General features: G+C 29.5%; 1 protein-coding gene across 1 annotated transcript in view; it reads right to left on the bottom strand.

The window, feature by feature from the left end:
* Nucleotides 1-18,472, bottom strand: part of LOC129944143 (syntaxin-binding protein 5) — a 523,142-nt gene that overhangs the window by 111,060 nt on the left and 393,610 nt on the right. Inside the window, exon 3 of the mRNA XM_056053342.1 lies at nt 14,787-14,884. Coding sequence (XP_055909317.1) covers nt 14,787-14,884 — 98 coding nt within the window. The remainder of the gene's footprint in view (nt 1-14,786; nt 14,885-18,472) is intronic.

Below are 18,472 nucleotides of genomic sequence, written 5' to 3'. Positions count from 1 at the left end.
CCTCCCGAGATTTTAAGTCCAAAAAACATTTTTTAACAATTTTAATACCATTTTATGAAAGTTTTTATTTTTTATAGAAAACCGATGGATTTTTCTGTAAACAAATTATCTAAAATTAAATTAAAATTGTTTTGGAGATAATATATGTTTTTGTTTGCAAATGTTTTGGGTGACAATTTCTTTGACTTTAAAAAACCGTTCGTTAATTTTTTGCACAAATTTCCACTTTTTTGAAATTTAATTGAAGACGCTGTCCTTTTCGCTTCAGAAGAAAGATTTTAGGGGTCAACTAAATTAAAAAAAGCATATACAGTGGTGGACACGAATTTAGCACATTGAAAAGAACACAAGTATTTTTCTACTTTCAATTCTTTATTACTTGCAAGTAACGGTTCAATTTTATGTTGTTACTATGACTTTATATTGTAATAAAAATGTGTAAATGCTTGAAAAGTAAAATACCGTTTTGCGAAGAATCAATCAAAAAAGTACCTGCGAACATTCTGTAGTATAAGTGTCAATTCTGTTTAGTTTGATAGTTTTTCTTGTTTATGTTTATTATTTATTTCATATTCTTTTTGTTAATTTATTTTCAATTTTGTGTCAAGGCCGTCGTTGGAAGGATCCAGTAATAGGAGTAAAGTTAATAAAATTAATGTGATTTAATACAAAATATTGAATGTAGATTGAAATAAGTCTTATATTTGCATTCCAAAAACAAAAACACCAAAAGAGTCTAACAAAATATCTTTTAGAAAAATGAAGATATTTTTTTGTGATTTGCGTTATTTTTAGCTCAACATAAATTTAGTCCGTTTTGCAATCAAAAAGTGTATTTTTAATGTTTGTGTTTTTTAGAAAGAAAATAATAATTTTTAAGGTAATTAAATATTCCTTTAAGTGATCTATAATAAAAAAAAGATTTAATAGGCATGGCAAAAGGAAATTGGTGCTTAAAGGAAAAAAGAAGTCTGATCTTGAAAATGAAGTCAAAAGGGCGGACGATAACAGACATGTTAGAATGCTCCAGGAAGCTGGTTTATAAAGCCCTTCGTCATTTCAAAAAGTTTGGACTGATTGAAAACGTTAAACAAAACCCCCTGGCCAGAAAGACAACTACAAATAAAGATAGAATTATTTATAGGATATCGACAAAGGATCCGTTTAAGAACTCCAGTGCCATTCGAAGCCAACTTTCAACGAACTATGGAGCAAATGTTTCCTCAAGGACCGCCGATTAAATGAGAACAATCTACGTGGGTGCGTTGCTTAGAGAAAACCGCTTTTATTAAACTCATTAGCTTTTAGGCAAACACATTAGTTTTTGGAAAAACGTTTTTTGGAGCTATGAATTCATATTCTGCCGGTTCGGATCGGATGGGAAAAAATATGTATGGCGCCCAAAAAACAGGGAACATAATCCAAGGTACCCCATTAAGACGGTGAAACACGGTGGAGGCAATGTTATGGTCTGGGTTGCTTTTTCATTTCCATCGTAAAAGTTGACATCAAAATGGACCAGAACGTGTACAGAGATATCCTATTGGATCATATGATACCCTACGCAGAAGACAATTTGACGTTATAATGGCGCTTCATGCACGACAACGATCCTAAACTCACTTCAAAGTTAGTGAAGTGCGCCTTAGAGGTAAACAAAAACGACGTTTTGAAGTGGCCAGCACAATCACCCGATCGATAATTTGTGGAATGATGTTAAACATCACATTGAGCAAAAAAAAATAACTAATTTAACACAATTGTGGCAGGAGATTCAAAATGCTTGGTATACAATTCCAAAGTCACGATGTGAGGCTTTGGTTGAACGTTTGACAAGAAGAATTGCTTCTGTACTCCAAAATAAAGGGTTCCCTACCAAATACTAAGAAAAACTTAGAATTTTTAACAGTAAGTACAATTTTATCAAGAAACTGTTGAATGTGCTAAATTCGTGTCCAGGCGAAAAATTGATGTTTCTACATTCCATACTTTGTTCTTCTTACAGATGTTAAACATATTTGATAAAGATGAAGTACTATGAAAACATAGTGCTATGTATAATGTATATGTAATGTTTTTATTTTCTTTTTACAAGTGTGCTAAATTCATGTCCACCACTGCATTCAATTTTTCTGAAATTCCTTTCTGCATTTTAAGTCGATATCATTGACAGTTCGAAGGCAAGTTAACACGAACACACAGCCATATCTCTAAAAACCTCTTTTTAAGGTTAAAGGGACCGTCGAGAAATGTCCAATTTGACAAATTGAATCAATGGTAATAACTTCCAATAGAAAGATACAAAAAACAAATTTGATCCTTTATCCAAAAAGTTTATTTTCAAAAAAATTTTAATTTCATTTATTTTAAATTAATTTGTATGAACAAAATGTCTCAATTTTTTTTAGAAATAGTTATTGTTTGGGGTTTTGAAGTTTAAATTGAAATTTCATTAAAAAATTGTGTTGAATTAAATAATATAAAAAATTTACATACAAATATCCTAAAAAAGTTTGACATTCTTGATGATCAAATATTATTAAGATAATATAAGGTTTTGTTTATAAAAACAAATTTTAAAATCGGTTAATTTGTTTATGAGAACATAAAAAAGAATATAGCCGCACCCTGGAACAATTCAAAAATACGCTTCGTGTTTGCCTATATTTCTTAAACGCTTATGTTTTTTGGAAAAATCCAAATGCGAAATTGCAAGCAAACATTTTTAAATTAAGTTGATAAATACAAGTCTTATGGCGATTTTTCCAAAGAAGGTCATAAAAAGTACCTGTTTTTTTTTGTCCCATCGATAGGGACAAGATCTAAATTTAGAACAACAGTAATAAAACTTATATTTATCAACTTAATCCAAATATATTGTGTGCAATATAAAATTAATGCAGACCTTATTCATTCCGCATTTAGGTTTCCGAAAAAATCCTAAGGGTTAAAAAAATATCGGCAAATAAAAAACGAAAAAAGCTTGTTTCTATCCATGTGGCATGGAGTGTATATTCTGTATTTTGAGTTTTTTTAAATCTAATGGCCTTTTTTGAAAAAAACTTGATTTTGACCAAAAATATTTTTTGGAAACTATCAATGTTTTGGTCGTTAATAGCTTAATATCTAACTTTTAACACAATCGTCTCAATATTTTAGGTTCGAGAGCAAACATACAGACATGAACGACTGTAGACTCAATTTTTTTCTACTTCTCTATTTTCGTAATGTCATGTTTGATTAAAATTTGTAGTTCGAATTTTTTAAAAGTAAAAAAATTAAGTTATAATAACATAACGTTGCATATGAATTGATAAAGGTTTGCGTGCATAGTACTTCGAAAAATTTGTTTTGTTATTTAATTTTTGAGTAAGTCTAAAACTACCTACCAATTTTAAAAGCTTTCCATCAAAACGATATCAATATTTTCACATAATTTGGAGCCAAAGATTTCGATGGCTGGGATGGATATTAAACAAAGAAATTTTATCACTATGAGTTGTCATATGATATCTGTAACAAGAGTGTCCGTGGTAAAACAACATTTTTGGGGCGACGAACGACTTAAAAAGGCTTTTGTAAGTGGCAATTAAATTGTTATTGCATTACAAAAAGTTAAAAAAAACCAAGTTAAATGAAAATATACGCTGGAAAAAGATTAAATCCATTAAATATCTACAGTGGCTGGTCTTTATATTTCATGACTCTCGTTGTCTCCAAGATCGTTTGATTTAACACCGATGGACTATTTTTTGTGGGGTTTAATGAAGTTACTATTTACGCATTTAAGCCCGAGACGATTGCCACCTTGAAAGTAAATATTCGGCTCGATATTGGTGACATACTGCCTGAATTGCTGCATTAAATAGTCAAAAAGTGAGCATATTTTCTGGATTTTTTTTCGAACCTGCTGCAGCTGTCCATTTGTCCAAAAATTTTTATAATGAAGCTAAATTTTTGGCTGCAACATAAAAAACCAAGTCAGAAAAGGAACGTCAGAAAAAAAAAACATTCTTTATTCTAATACTCGCCCAAAAACAAAAAGCTCATTTGGTGAAAGGGAATTCTCAAGAAAGTCAAAGGTAGAAGCTCAAAGCAATGTACAACATCGTTATGCCTATCAGTCTGAAAATAAATAGCGGTCAATTGTAAAAGTGTTTTAATATGTATCAAAGCCAAACAACAAAAATTGTTCTTGCTCGAAATGTTTAGAACAAAATAATCAACAATATCCTTGTTATAACCGGGCATGTCATCACAACAACACTTGAGGAACCTAGAATGTTCATTGTCAATTTCGAATGCTATGTAAGGATGTTTTTTTGCCTCAAGTTTTTGGTTAAATGCGGTAAACTAACAAAAGCCTTCGAATCAATGTTCATCATGAAAACGCAAAGTCGTTGAAAAAAATAAAAACATCAAAACTTTATTTTTTGGGCATTGATTTTTGATAATGTTTTAAACATAACGAAGCCAAATCGATAAAATGAAAATTAGTGAAAAATGACTAAGAACACCTGTTAAAATTAACAGGTATTCTTAGTCTTGGAGAATTAAAAAAAAAAAACAAACATACAAATCTTGGAAGAGAAGTTTGAATCTGTAAATTTCCTTTAATAGTTTGACAATCAAAATGAAGTATTGCAAGACAAACAAATATTGAATATTTAACACATTTAAAAACATTTAAAAAATTCTACAACAATTCAGAAATACATTAGAGAACTCAATTAAATTTTAGGCTAAGCTAAAGCTTAAAATCAAAATCTACATAATATGTTCTATACCTCATCAAATTAATACAATATAATTTGGTTTGCATTCATTTAAAGACCATTATCTGAGAGTTTAATAATAGTTATTCATTTAAATTTTATTTTTTCTCCATTCAATTACCCATGAACTGAACGAATTGACCAAATCGATATAAAGGATTAAATTTATTCCATTTAGCAATCAAAGTTGTATAAAAGTTATCAAAAAGGTAAGTTAATGTTAATTCGAAATCATTTAATTGTTTGCAATTAGCTGTGTGTATGGATTTTTAATGCAAAAGATTTATTTATTCATCTGTTAACATTCAACACAAAAATCAATTCAAATGCAGGCAAAGTTCAAACATTTTCTTTTTTTGTGTTTTGTCTGATTAAAAAAATATTCAGATACTAGACAGGCTTATGGCAAAGTGGAGTTTTATTTTTAACTTTTTTTATGATTTCGGATTTAGTTTTATACTTTTAGATTAATGATATTTTAAGTTTTCTTTTCAAATCTAAGAACATCAATTATTTATATTTTTGAATCCAGTTTTACAGATCGAAATAATCCTAATTAATCCAAGTTTGACACTCATGAATGTTTTCAGTTAAGCTCGGAGCCGAGTAAAATCTTAGTTATCTCTCGGCGAATTTGGTGGCAAACATCTTTCTGCAAAAATCTGTCGAAAACTAAAAAGGGTCTGGATTTAAACACAGAAAGGGGGATTTTTAAAAACGATGAATTGACTTAAATTTGTTTGCATGATTAACACAAAATTAAGCTAAGATCAGAGCTAAATCACCACTGATAATCTTGCCCTGACAAAGAGACCATATCGCCGTTTTTTGTTCTGATTGCAATTATTTTTTTATTGGGAATGTGAACATCGAAACCAATTTAAAATATGAAATAAAATCTTTTTCACATTTAGTTAAAAATTCAATGAATTCAAACAGTAATCTTTTTCAAAATGAGATTAAATACACAAAATGTTTATTAAATTGAATTGAAAAATGTGTTGAAAAGGAAATCAACCAGAAAACGGTTTGGTTTCATTCGTTACAACCAAATGCAGATAAATCTCTGAAAAGATTTTATGGAAAAGAGCACATCAATTGTGTAAATTTTGTTTTCATTTTTTGAAATGCTAACATTCACATCCCATTCAATTGCAGAATTCAGAGTTGTAGTATTCATTACAGGATGCAAAAAAACTTAAAAAAATCTGTGTTGTAGTGATTAATATGGGCGTTGACAATAACTCCTTTGAATGAAGAAAACAACAAAAAAAACGTCACCAAGCTTGATGGTCGTGATGAATGGCTTTTAACTCCCGACTTTTTACCACAGTAATTTCGACGCCTGTGGATTTTATGGATGAAATCGATTTGGAGATTTAGTTTTGAAAGGAAATGCAATCCAATTTAAGGATAAATGACAGACCAAGTGTCTATGCTTTTGAGATATTAATTTTTGCTTTTTATTTTTTATGAATTCTTAGTTTTTTTGTTTTGAATATTATGTTTGAATTTTAATTCATTAGATTTTGTTTCTTATTTACATTTTTGCTAAATTAAAAAAAAAACTTTTATCACACTCAGCTACAAAAGTAAAAAATGTAATTACTTTTGAAGTGACCTTCGAAAGGTTGTAACTATGACTTTGTATTTCATTTTAAAACATTAGTAGAAATACAAATCTTTTCAAAAACTTATTAAAATAATTATTTTTTTTTTAACTTATACATGACTCGATTTGAGAGGAAGAATTTCTGTATTTTAATTTTTAGGATTGAAAACAAAAATTGCATTATTGAATCAATTTAATTATTATTTATTGAAGCAATACAAAATATTGTGGAAGCTTTTATTTTGTTCATGGCTTTTTGATGGTTTATAGATTATATTTTTCCCAATATAAAATTTGTATAAGCATCTGATGTTTCATAGTTTTATATTTATACTTTGTTTTAAAAGATATCCTTCGCCGTCGTCCTAAAGTATAAATTAAAAAAGTTGTAAAATTGACATCATCAAAAATCTTAGAATCACTTTCCGGGCTTTATAAATTATAACTCAAATAATTAATTGTGGACGACAAAATTAAGAAAATCAAAATAATTGAAAACAAACATATTTTCTATATCCTTCATCGTTCAAAGTTAAAAAAGTGCATTTTTTTAATTTCAATGAGAAATGCCATTTATTTTGAACGTTGTCAAAAAAAATTTTGGCTAACCCGAACTATCTCACGAACCAATAACGCTAGCGACTTGCATTAAAGTTTATATTATATATTGTGACATGATACCAAAAAAATATAATTTTGAAGAAAATTTTGCAGATATAAATTAACGGTTATCTCCTCTTTGCTTACTCAAAAACAATCAGGCTTCCGGAAAAAGCAAAGCTGTACACGGCTGTGATGCGACCCACACAGATAACTTCCCGTTCCATCCCATCCCGTCTGTCGATATTTTTCATATAAAGAAATAGTTTAGTTTGAAAATCTAGTTTTGTTAAAAAGGTTTTTAGTCGAAAACAAATTTGTACCAATTTAAGTAGCATTTTTTTAAATTTGTACAAATTGGATGAATGACATTAGATTGAGAGATATCAAGAACCGAACATCAATTTTTACTTAATTTGCGTACTATTTTTTGTAGATTTTATTTATTAATTTTTTTTTTGAAAAAACGGACTTTTGGATTTTTAGAAACATAACTACTGAACTTCGAATACAATATTTTATGTGACACAAAAAAAAGAGACAATATTTTTAATTTTTGAAAAGCTATTTGAGTCGTAAGTAAATTTTTACTAACTTTTAGAACTGTTTTTTTCTTAGGTTTTTATTTTTTGTAAAAAACCTGTCAATTAGATTTTTCTGAAAATTGTAGGTACTGAATGTTGACAACAATATTTTTTGAAAGATAAAAAGTTTTAAGATATTTAAGTCGAAAATCAATTTTTGCCAAATTTGAGTGATGTTTTTGTTTTTTTGTAAAAAAAACTGTCAATTCGATTTTTGTTTTCAAAATTTTACCAGATGTTAAAAACGTTATTTTTTGCTGTACAAAATTGTTTTGGTAATAAAATCATTTTGGATTCGAAAAATTTTCGAGATGACACATTTTTTTTTAGTTTTTTTTGATTTATAAAAAAAGCAGTTAGTTGGATTTTTTTTAAATATACTTGTTTGGTATTACGTTACAATATATTATATAACATTCAATTCAAGTCTTAAGCGTTTTTGGTTCGTAAGATATTTGGGGTTAACCAAAATGCTCACCTTTTTTTTTAAACTACTATGGTTAAAAAACGACCCACGCAATTTTCTTGAGAGTCCTTTCTGCATCGCTCTGTCTTATTATCTGTATAGCAAAATTTATTTGAAGGCAATATTTCTTCTGGTTCTTGAGCTATGGAAGACGAAAAAAAACGTCGAGAACATACGGACGTACGAACGTGCCTACACAAGCACTCATAGACATCTTTCTAAAAATCTTTTATTTCGACTCTAGGGACCTTGAAACGTCGAGAAATGTCAAAATTTTCAATTTGACAAATCGAACCCATTACAATGACTTCCCATGGGAAGTTAATAAGACTCGCGCTAGATAAGGACGATGTAACTTTTTAAGGCTTTCTTGATTTTTCTAAGGCTTTTAACACTGTCTACTATGTTAATCTGTTAAACTTAACTTGAGCAGCAGTTGAATTTGTCTGCAAGTTCCGCTAAGCTTGTATGTTCTTATTTGACTAATAGGAAACAAGCAGTTCAAACTGATGTCCAGTTTTGTACCTACTTCGTCCGATGTTAATCAAGGTTCGATATTGTGTCCTCTCTGTATCCATGTCAACTTTACTTTATTTGTCCGCTTAGACTGATTGAGCAGGTACTAGACAAAATTTCAAAGTGATCTAACTTAAATGGTCTTTTCTTGCACCTTGATATGTAAAAAGATTCTTGGTTCCTCGATTTTGTTAAGTAATACCCTCACTGAATATGTAGAAACTGCTTAAAATCTCGGCGTTAACTTTAAGCACTCTCTTAAATGGGACAATGGAATTTTAGGCAAAGTTTATGGTGCCCTAGGTAATTTATGGAGTAACCCAGTATTTTACCCAACTAAACACATGTACGTTGTTTGATAAGATTTTGTTAATACCTATCTTAATATTTGGTTATGAATTCAACTGCAACTGTAGCTATGATAGTATACGTAAACTTAATGTTGCTCTTGATAATATTGTTCGCTATGTTTTCGGCTTACGAAGATATGACAGTGTATCCAATTTCACTACCCTCCTGCTAGACAAGTCCTTTGATAATTACCTTAACACCAACCAAAATACTGTTTTGACAAAATTACTTTTCCTAGAAGATCTCGTCAATTGATTCATTATCATTTTACATGTTTAACGTTTGAACGTCTATTTTTTATAAACTCAGTCCGACCGTGGCACTCTCTAGTAAGTACGCGCTATTAAGGATATACAGCAAGAATTAAAAAGGCTCTAATAGATTATTTTTTAAATACAAGTACAATTGTTATTAGTCTTTTTTCTTAATAATATTTCGCTTGCTCTATCATTGAGTAATATCAGATTCTCACTAATTTGTAAGATAAGCTTTAACGAACAAATAAAATGAAAAATAAATTTAAATATTGATTTTTTTTAAATCAAAAAACTAAAAGAAAAAAAATTGTCTCCTCGAAAATTTTACGAACAAAAACTGATTTCACCTCCAAAATAATTGTATGCAACGAGGAGTAACGTTTTTGTCTTGTAAAATTTTGAGTAAAATCGAACTGACAGTTCTTTTTTAAAGTAAAAACTAAAAAATTACTAAAAGTTGGTTAGAATTGATTTTCGACTTATCTTTTTAAAAATTAAAGATATAAGCTTCTAACTAATTTTATCTTATAGAAATTATTATTTTTAAAATTCAGCAAAACTGTTTTTTTTTCATAAAAAATTTAAATCCATAAAAAATAGTACTCAAATTTGGTAAAATGTATGTTCGATAAATTGAGGTATTGACTTCAAAATGATTTCATACTGTACTAAATTTTCTTTCTTATATGTATTTGTTTATATAAGAAATAAAAATGTCCAAGAAATGCTTCTAAAATTGGTAAAAATTGTTGACCAAAGATCTCTATAGATTTTGAAATCAAACTATTTCATCATACACAAAATATTGTTCATAATATTAAGTGAATTGTTTAGCAAAATTCAAATTACTATTAAACAAAACACGAAAATCCAAAAAAAAACAACAAAAAACTGATAAGAATTGGTTTTCCACTTAAGAATTAGGAGAACGAAAAAATTTATTGACATCAAATTATTTAAATTAATTACAAAAAATATTGGTATGAATATTTTGTTCAAGCGAAATCGACAGACGGGATGTGAAGCTAGTTTTTTTTTCTTAACTTGGCCTCTTTAAGTAGAGCCTTTATTTTTGGCACACGCTGTTTTACTTTCTTTATAATAATTGATGATCAGAGTTGTCCTTCCTTTTTTTTATTTTTAAAAAAGTATTGTTTTGAAATTTGATATCTCAAAAACGTACGTACATTTTTAAACCTAAAAATACAGGAAATATTTTAAAACAGACTCTTTTGATACATGTGCAAGTTTGTGCTACCCAGTTGCGCATTTTATTTATTTTTGAATGCTAAATTTAAAGTTTTTTATAATTGTTATCAATTTTTATAAAAAATGTCAATATTATTTCAAATAAAATGAAAGTTATGATTCTCACTTATTCCTTTAATTGTCTAAGGAACGTAGATAAAATATCTAGCCTTATTTGTTTATTTTGATTAAAGATAATAATTTGCAACTGTGTTGCCTAGTTGTAACTATGAGCCCTACAGTGAGAAATAAGACCACATTTTTAGTTTTGACAGATTGTCATTAATAGGAATCCTTTCACATATTTCTTTTGGGTCTGCATACTAAATGAAATAGCCCAAACATAGACAAATAATTCAAATAAACAATAAGGAACTTGAATACGTTTATTCCTTTGCCTGAATATCTATTTCTTCAGCAAAAAAAAACAAGAACGTTACTGTAAGGTGATTCGATTTTCGATTATACGAGTGCAGTTCATCTAAAAGTTTCATTCACTAAACCACAATCACACTAATCACAATCACCATGACAGAAATGCTTGAAAGCAAATGTGAGACATTTATAGAGCTCAAATCGACTCCCTACTGCTTTCCTTGAGTGAATTTCGGTCTCGATTTTCTAGTTAAAGGAATAGAAAAGTTTCTTGAGATTAATTTTGATTTAACGTTATCAATAGAAAAAATTCTCTCCATAAATCTGAAGAGGATTTCTGATGATTATTTAACCTAGCATCTAATACATACTCCTATCCTCTTAACCTCTTTTGTCCCTATAGACTCGTTGTTATGTTCTTTTTGAAAATCACAAAACACTAAGATTAATGTAGTTCTATCACTGTTAACTGATGCTTCTTCTAAGGGCGCACAATCTTTTGTACGTCGTACGAGTGCTTTTACTTTCATCAAATGAAAACCAAGTTTTCACGTAAGTATCTGTGTTATATGTAGGCAAAGATACCTTCCCTGGTAAGTTTTATTTTCTACTAGCGATAAAGTGTTATCATTTTTCAAAATATGTTCACGACCTTTGATATAAACATTTTTTCTACTTCAACCATAAGTTGCAGAAAAGGTATAGGAACAAGTTTATCATTAATCCAAATATGTTTAATCTTTCATAATACCGCACACATTTGCTAACAGCTGAAATTTTTCATAGAATTGTTAGCGAAAAATTGTATTTTATTTCGCTACAAAGATGGCTGAATGTAATGTGAGGAAGATGACGACCGGAAAGTGGAAGAAAAATGAACAAACTGTATAACATTAGGTTAGGTATAAGACATAAGGAAGGTGAGATGTGGTGGAACTATGAGGAAGATATGATATTTTTTGAGACTAAGCCAACACCAGCATGGTGTTGCGACAAAAAAGCAATTTCCTTATTCGAAAGAAAAATGAATTCTTATCAGACAAAAATTATTTAGATTTAAAATGTAAGTATTTGCGTTAACGTTAATAATAATTGTACTTTCGAGTATACAATTTCAACTTTTATAGGAAATTTAAATAGAGTCCCGGTACGTTAAAATTTAATTTCTTAATTTTAAATATATTAAAATCATTTAAAGTCACAATCACAAAATGGCTGTTAATTAACTTTTAATAATTTGCTGACATTACGAATTAATTGGTTTCCGAGATTTTAGGTCTGTTTGGTTAGTTTTCGTGTTTACCAACTGTAACTGTCTAGATGTGTTCAGATGCACTGTTTTTAATAAAACGGAATAAGTTACTTTTTATTTAAAGTCACAATTACAAAATGGCTGCTAATTAACTTTTAATAATTTGCTTTGGAGTTTCGAAACATTTCGATGAAATTGGTCTGTTTCCAAGATTAAGTTCTGTTTGGTAAGTTTTTGTGTTTACGAAATGACGATGATTATTAAAGAACACCCCTTCTCATTAGATTTTAAAATAAACTTTAGAAAATGCTAAAAAATAAATGAAAAACTTAAATTTCAATTTCTGATAGTTAATTGAAAAGAAAATTTTACTTTTACAAAAGCAAAATGTAGGTCATGGCGGAAGGGTTAAAATACGTTTGAATATATATATAGACAAAAAAACTACTTATAGAGCCATTTGCTATTTGTTGGCAAACAAAACAAAACTTTTGATGGCCCTTAATTAATAAGGTAGATTGGTTAATGAGTAAAATGACAAAAATGTTGGAAGCAATGTAAAAATATTAAATTTTGTCGTTCATTTTGTTTTTCTAAGAAAAGAGATAAAAGAACAACCACCATATTTTATTTTTTTTTACAAAACTTACACAAATACCACCCTAGAACTTTTACTATACCTTCTCTGTTATTTATTTGATTTCTGATTGTTAAACCTTTGAATGGCTATGGCTGAATTTATCAAAAAACTAATAACAAAATAGTTCGAGCAGAGAAAAGGAAATTGAAAATATGCATTAATATGAAAATATATATGTAGATTGTGATTTTTTAAATATATATCAAGGTGTAAAAGAACTATTTAAATTTATTTTAAATACCTATACACTTGGCCAGTTATTTAAGTTTTGAATTCAAGCAATTTCTTCGTTTTTTCTAAAAGTTTGAATTTTCATTATGTTAAATCAACATCGATTTCAAAAGAAGTGCTTTAGTTAATTTTTTTTTTAGGAATCAAAAAACTTTACTAACAACAGACAAGAAAATGGAAGAAAGAATTTTCCATTATTTTTCTTAATAATAAGAACTTCTTTAAAAAAAATATGAAATGAACGAAGTAGATGACGGATGTATTTTTTTAGAGGTATAGAACTTGAAGCTGGAAACACTCTATGAACTGGCAGCCATTTTGTCAGCTGTTAAGCGATTTATATTTAGTTTGGTTTGGCATTTCAAGAATTGAAGTTACAGGACTAATCAGCAGGGTGTAGATTCGGCAAATGGGGCAGAACAACCATGATTTGCCGAAGTTTTATTTTTAACAACATAGTGCAACATGTCAAACAACTCGTGTCACAATTGATTTATTGAAAGAAACGTTTAGTAACTGGATAGTAACACTTTACAAACCAGTGTATTCGCCTTAAAAGTTTAACGATTTGAAGATACTTGACTATTTTATGTGGAGATATGTGAAGTGAATGCCTACAACGGTAAGCTCAATACGATTGAAGACTTTGGGAGCAAGATTGTCTGCATTATTTCTTGTATCCGACCACAAATGTTGGTCAGTTAACAAATCATCGAAAAATGGTCCTCTAGATCAGACTAAGTCTGAACAAGCCTTGGCGATTATATGTCAGAAATCATATTTAAATTATATTTTTAAAAGATTATCTTTTAAATAAAGTGAATTTCATGTCAATTTAAATAATCATCTTTGTTTTATTCCATTTCAAAATTGTATACTTTTAAACAAAATATATTTTAAATCTAACAACTGACTTCTAAAGCATCAATAGATTAAAGCTTGTATATGCTTACAAACATACATATGTATATATTTGTGGTGGTATGGCAGAGTAGCAGTTTTAAAGTTAACTCAATTAAACTCGAATCAAATTAAATGGAAAACCAGAGTGTGCAACATGTCAAACAACTCGTGTCACAATTGATTTATTGAAAGAAACGTTTAGTAACTGGATAGTTACACTTTACAAACCAGTGTATTCGCCTTAAAAGTTTAACGATTTGAAGATACTTGACTATTTTATGTGGAGATATGTGAAGTGGATGCCTACAACGGTAAGCTCAATACGATTGAAGACTTTGGGAGCAAGATTGTCTGCATTATTTCCGGTACAAGCCTTGGCGATTATATGTCAGAAATCATATTTAAATTATATTTTTAAAAGATTATCTTTTAAATAAAGTGAATTTCATGTCAATTTAAATAATCATCTTTGTTTTATTCCCTTTCAAAATTGTATACTTTCAAACAAAACACACTTTACATCTAACAACTGACTTCTAAAGCATCAATAGATTATAGCTTGTATATGCATGTATACAAATGTATATTATTTGTGGTGGTATAGCAGTTTTAAGGTTTACTCGAATAAACTCGAATCAAATTAACATAAAACCAGAGTTTTAACTACCTAAAGTGTATTTGATAAAATGTTGAATACCTTTTTCTGGTTAAGTTACATTAATAGAAAGACAGGACTTTTTTGGGCACAAAATTTACGTCGACCTTTTCAGTATACTAACTTTACTACAGTATATTAAAAACTTTATGTACTCAATTTTTTTTAACGTATTAACGAAAAACTACCTTAACGATGTTATCCACCTCCCTATCAAGAGTAAAATTCTTTTTTGAACGAACATAAAATGTAGTCAATGTCTTCACAAAAATATTAAATTTAAGAAAAAAATTATTTAATTTGTTTTTTAAAAAAGGATACATCCTTAGTGAGCCGGATTTGTCACCGATCACCAGCAATCTTTGTACTGGATCAAATGCTAGGGCCGTCGGCGAATGTGGAAACCCATGACGAAATGTCTGAAAGAAGAAATTAAACAAAAATGAATTAGAAACTTGATACACATTTTATAAATAAATATATTTTTTTTAAATAAATATTAATAGTTTGCTGTTGAAACTCTATCGTAAGTACACAAACAAAAGTATATATACTTCATATTTAATTGCGGTCGATGAATGACTTACAATAACTATAGACCTAAAAATACGTAATACTATTTAGGTACTTAAATTTATGTGAAAAAAGTTAACCACCACACTTAATGAGATACACGAATTTGTGGTTAAAAAGGGTTAAAGAAAATACATTTTTCTTTAAACTACTCAATTAGTTATGTGGGTTGGTTCTTCATTTAACGTATGCGTTTAATTTAGATATTTTCAAATTAAGTTTAACCACAAATTTAAACCCACATATTAAGGACGGAAAAAAGGATTTAACAGATAATGTTTCATCAAAGTAAATATGTACAAAGCTAATTTTTTTATTTTCAAAATAATACATAATTGACTTTGGTAGTTTAATTGATTTACTCGTACTAGAAGTTTATTTGACTGAAAATTAGGAACGTTGTAGCTATCATTGAAACCAATTATTGACAGGTCTGTTATAGCTATCATTGATATTGTCAATGAAACAACATTTTCATTGATCGTAAAAGTAAAACTGACGGGTGGGAATACTACGAAAATGGAATGCTCTCAGTTGAACGATTATGTTTCAAAATGTGAAATCAACAATGAGCTGTTAATTGAAATCAATTTCATCACTGAAAAATTTAAAGTAGTTATCTAAAACAAAAGTTCTAAGTTAAACAATGTATTTTTCTTGTAGAAAAATCAACAGCTGATCAGCTTCATTTTGACGCCAAACGTTACAAATTTATATCCCTTTTTGGCTTTTAAATATCGAAACTTAAATTTCAATTCTTTTATTATAATTTACAGGCACTCAAGCGGACATTAGTACCCTTTATATGTTTATATTTAAGCACAGTGCGAGCATTAGGAAAATAGGGAAGGATTTAAGAGGAAATACCAATGCACATTGGTCTTAAAGTTCTGAACATTAATATAAGAGGGAAAAACAGAGTTGGACAAAGCATTCCACATTCTCGATGTGCGATGTGAAAGAATCTCTATACTTAACAGTATGTCCGAAGTTGAGCTCAAAGTAAAACTGATGATCATTCCTGGAAGTGCGAGTATTACGGTTGAATCGTTTAAGGGGTGGAATGCAACTGGCTAATTCGATCAAACAACGAAAGGAATGAAACATTGCGGCGGTTTCCTAGCGATGTAAATGTTTCGATTATTATTATTCTATCGCCTATCATTTTTAAAGCCCTTTTTTGTATTCTATCCAAGAGATTTAAACTTGTTTAAAGGGCACCTGCCCCGATATGCGAATTATATTCAAGCTTTAGACGGATGAAGGCTTTTTAAGTTACAGCTAGATCAGAAGGGGTGACAAATTTCTTGCACCGTCGGAGAAATCCTAAGAACCTAGCAGCATTTTTGGCAGTATCAATTATATGATCGTTCCATAAAAGGTCATCTGTGATACACATACCAAGTATTAATAGTTGATTAGTTTCTTGGATGCAAGTGCCACTCATAAATAGTGGCACCGGGGGTGTGTTACGCTTTAACGACAGGAGACAGCATTGAGTTTTCCTCGCATTAAATTCTACACGATTTTTGATTCCCTATTGTACAATGCTGTCGAGATCAGAATTTAATCAGCTTATCATACGCTGCCGTATAAGTTCCACATCCGAAGGTCAAGGATGTGAATCTAGAAACGTGTATGAAAAGCTGGAGTAATGTATTGGATTAGAAGTGGCAGACATAAGATCATTTATGAATATAAGGAAGAGAGTCGGAGACAAAACGGAGCCCTGGGGGACACCAGAATTTATTTTATGAATTTCAGACTTGAAACCATTTATACAACTTGTATTGAAGGGTTAGAAAGGTAATTTATAATCCAACGAGGAAGAGATTCATCCATACCATAAGCATGCATTTTCGATAAGAGAGCTTGGTGCCAAACTCTATCAAATGCTTTTGAAAAATCAAGTGCGATAATCTTACTTTCTCCGAAACGATTTAATGATTTGTTCCACTGTTCGTTGAGATAAACCTTGAGATCACCAGAGGAGCTTTTTCTACGAAAGCCACACTGTCGTCATTCAGAAGGTTTTGATCTTCGAGATATTTCTTTAGCTTATAATTAATCAGCGTTTCCATGACCTTCGAAAAAAGGGACGTGAGTGCTATTGGACGATAGTTGGAGAGAGAGGAGGATTCGCCTTTTTTAGGGACAGGCTGGACAAATGCTATTTGTCATCCACTCGCAAAGAAGCCTGTAGAGTAGGAAAGATGTAAAAGTTTACGCAATGGTTTTGCCAGCGGATGAAAACCAATGACATAGTTGGAACCTTCCATTTGCAGAGTTAGTTCGTACTTTCAAATTAAATAAGCGTTTCAGAGCAAAAAGTTTCCAAAAAGCTTAGAGTTAACCAATGCGTTCAGCCTCGCTACTATGCATTCGTGCCAGTCTGTCAATCTTGCTGTAAGTTTGTTTGACAAAGTGTTAATAATAATACAAAAAGTTTGAATCGAAAACTAATTTTACAAATATTTAGTAGTTTTTTTATTTTTGATAAAAAACCGGTTGATGTTTTACAATATTGTTAAATATTAGCAACAATGGTTTTTATACATAAAAAGATGTTTTAAACCAATGTTTTCATTTTTTTTTCAAGATATTCGAGCCCAAAATTATTTTTGGTCGTATTATTTTAAATTTACAAAAAGTTTACAAAAAACTTTCCATTTGATTTTTCCGCAAAATTTAAAAGTGTCAAAAACTTTATTTTTGTTACATATAGTTATTCTGGAGGCAATATAATTTTTTGTTAAGTTTTATTTTTTAATTTATGAAAAAGAACCTTCAATTGATTTTTTCTCAAAATTGTACCAACTTGGTATCACGTCACGTTAATTTGAACAACCAAAATGTTCCCTTTTTTTTAAATTGCTGTTAAAAACCACCAACTAAATTTGTTTGAAAGTCCTTTCTGCATAGATCGAAATTTATCTGAAGCCTATGTCTTTACAGGTTATTCGGATTTGGACTACAAAAAGTGGTATCCCGGACATGTGTATACGAACTCAGGGACGTTTGAACGTGTGACCAATTTGCACGGTGGAATTTTTGTTCTACTTCTCTTTTTGGCCTTGGACGTTAAATGAAGGACCTGTACAATTTCTTCTTTTACCACTTTAAGACCTAAACTATATTAGTTCTCCATCTTTTTATAAGTTTTGTATTAAGTGGCATTTGAAAATCAAGAAGATTATTTATATTTTCTTAAAAAAAGAAAGAACAAGTATGTTATTAAAAAAAACGAATATTACTCCACAATTACAAGAAAACGCTGTTTCCTATTATTTTTTCAAGGCATTATTCGCATATTTATCTATAACTTTAACAAGAAACTGACGTGATAATGAGCAAAAATAAATTCAACTGAAGCCTATAGCATTATTTGTGGTGTTTTTAGGAACTTTGGAACTTCGATTACAAAAACTTCTAAT

The sequence above is a fragment of the Eupeodes corollae genome, chromosome 2 (genome assembly GCF_945859685.1).
Source record: "Eupeodes corollae chromosome 2, idEupCoro1.1, whole genome shotgun sequence".
NCBI classification, from domain to species: Eukaryota; Metazoa; Arthropoda; class Insecta; order Diptera; family Syrphidae; genus Eupeodes; species Eupeodes corollae.
The sequence above is the reverse complement of the archived record's forward strand: the minus strand, read 5'-3'. Positions and strand labels throughout refer to the sequence as shown.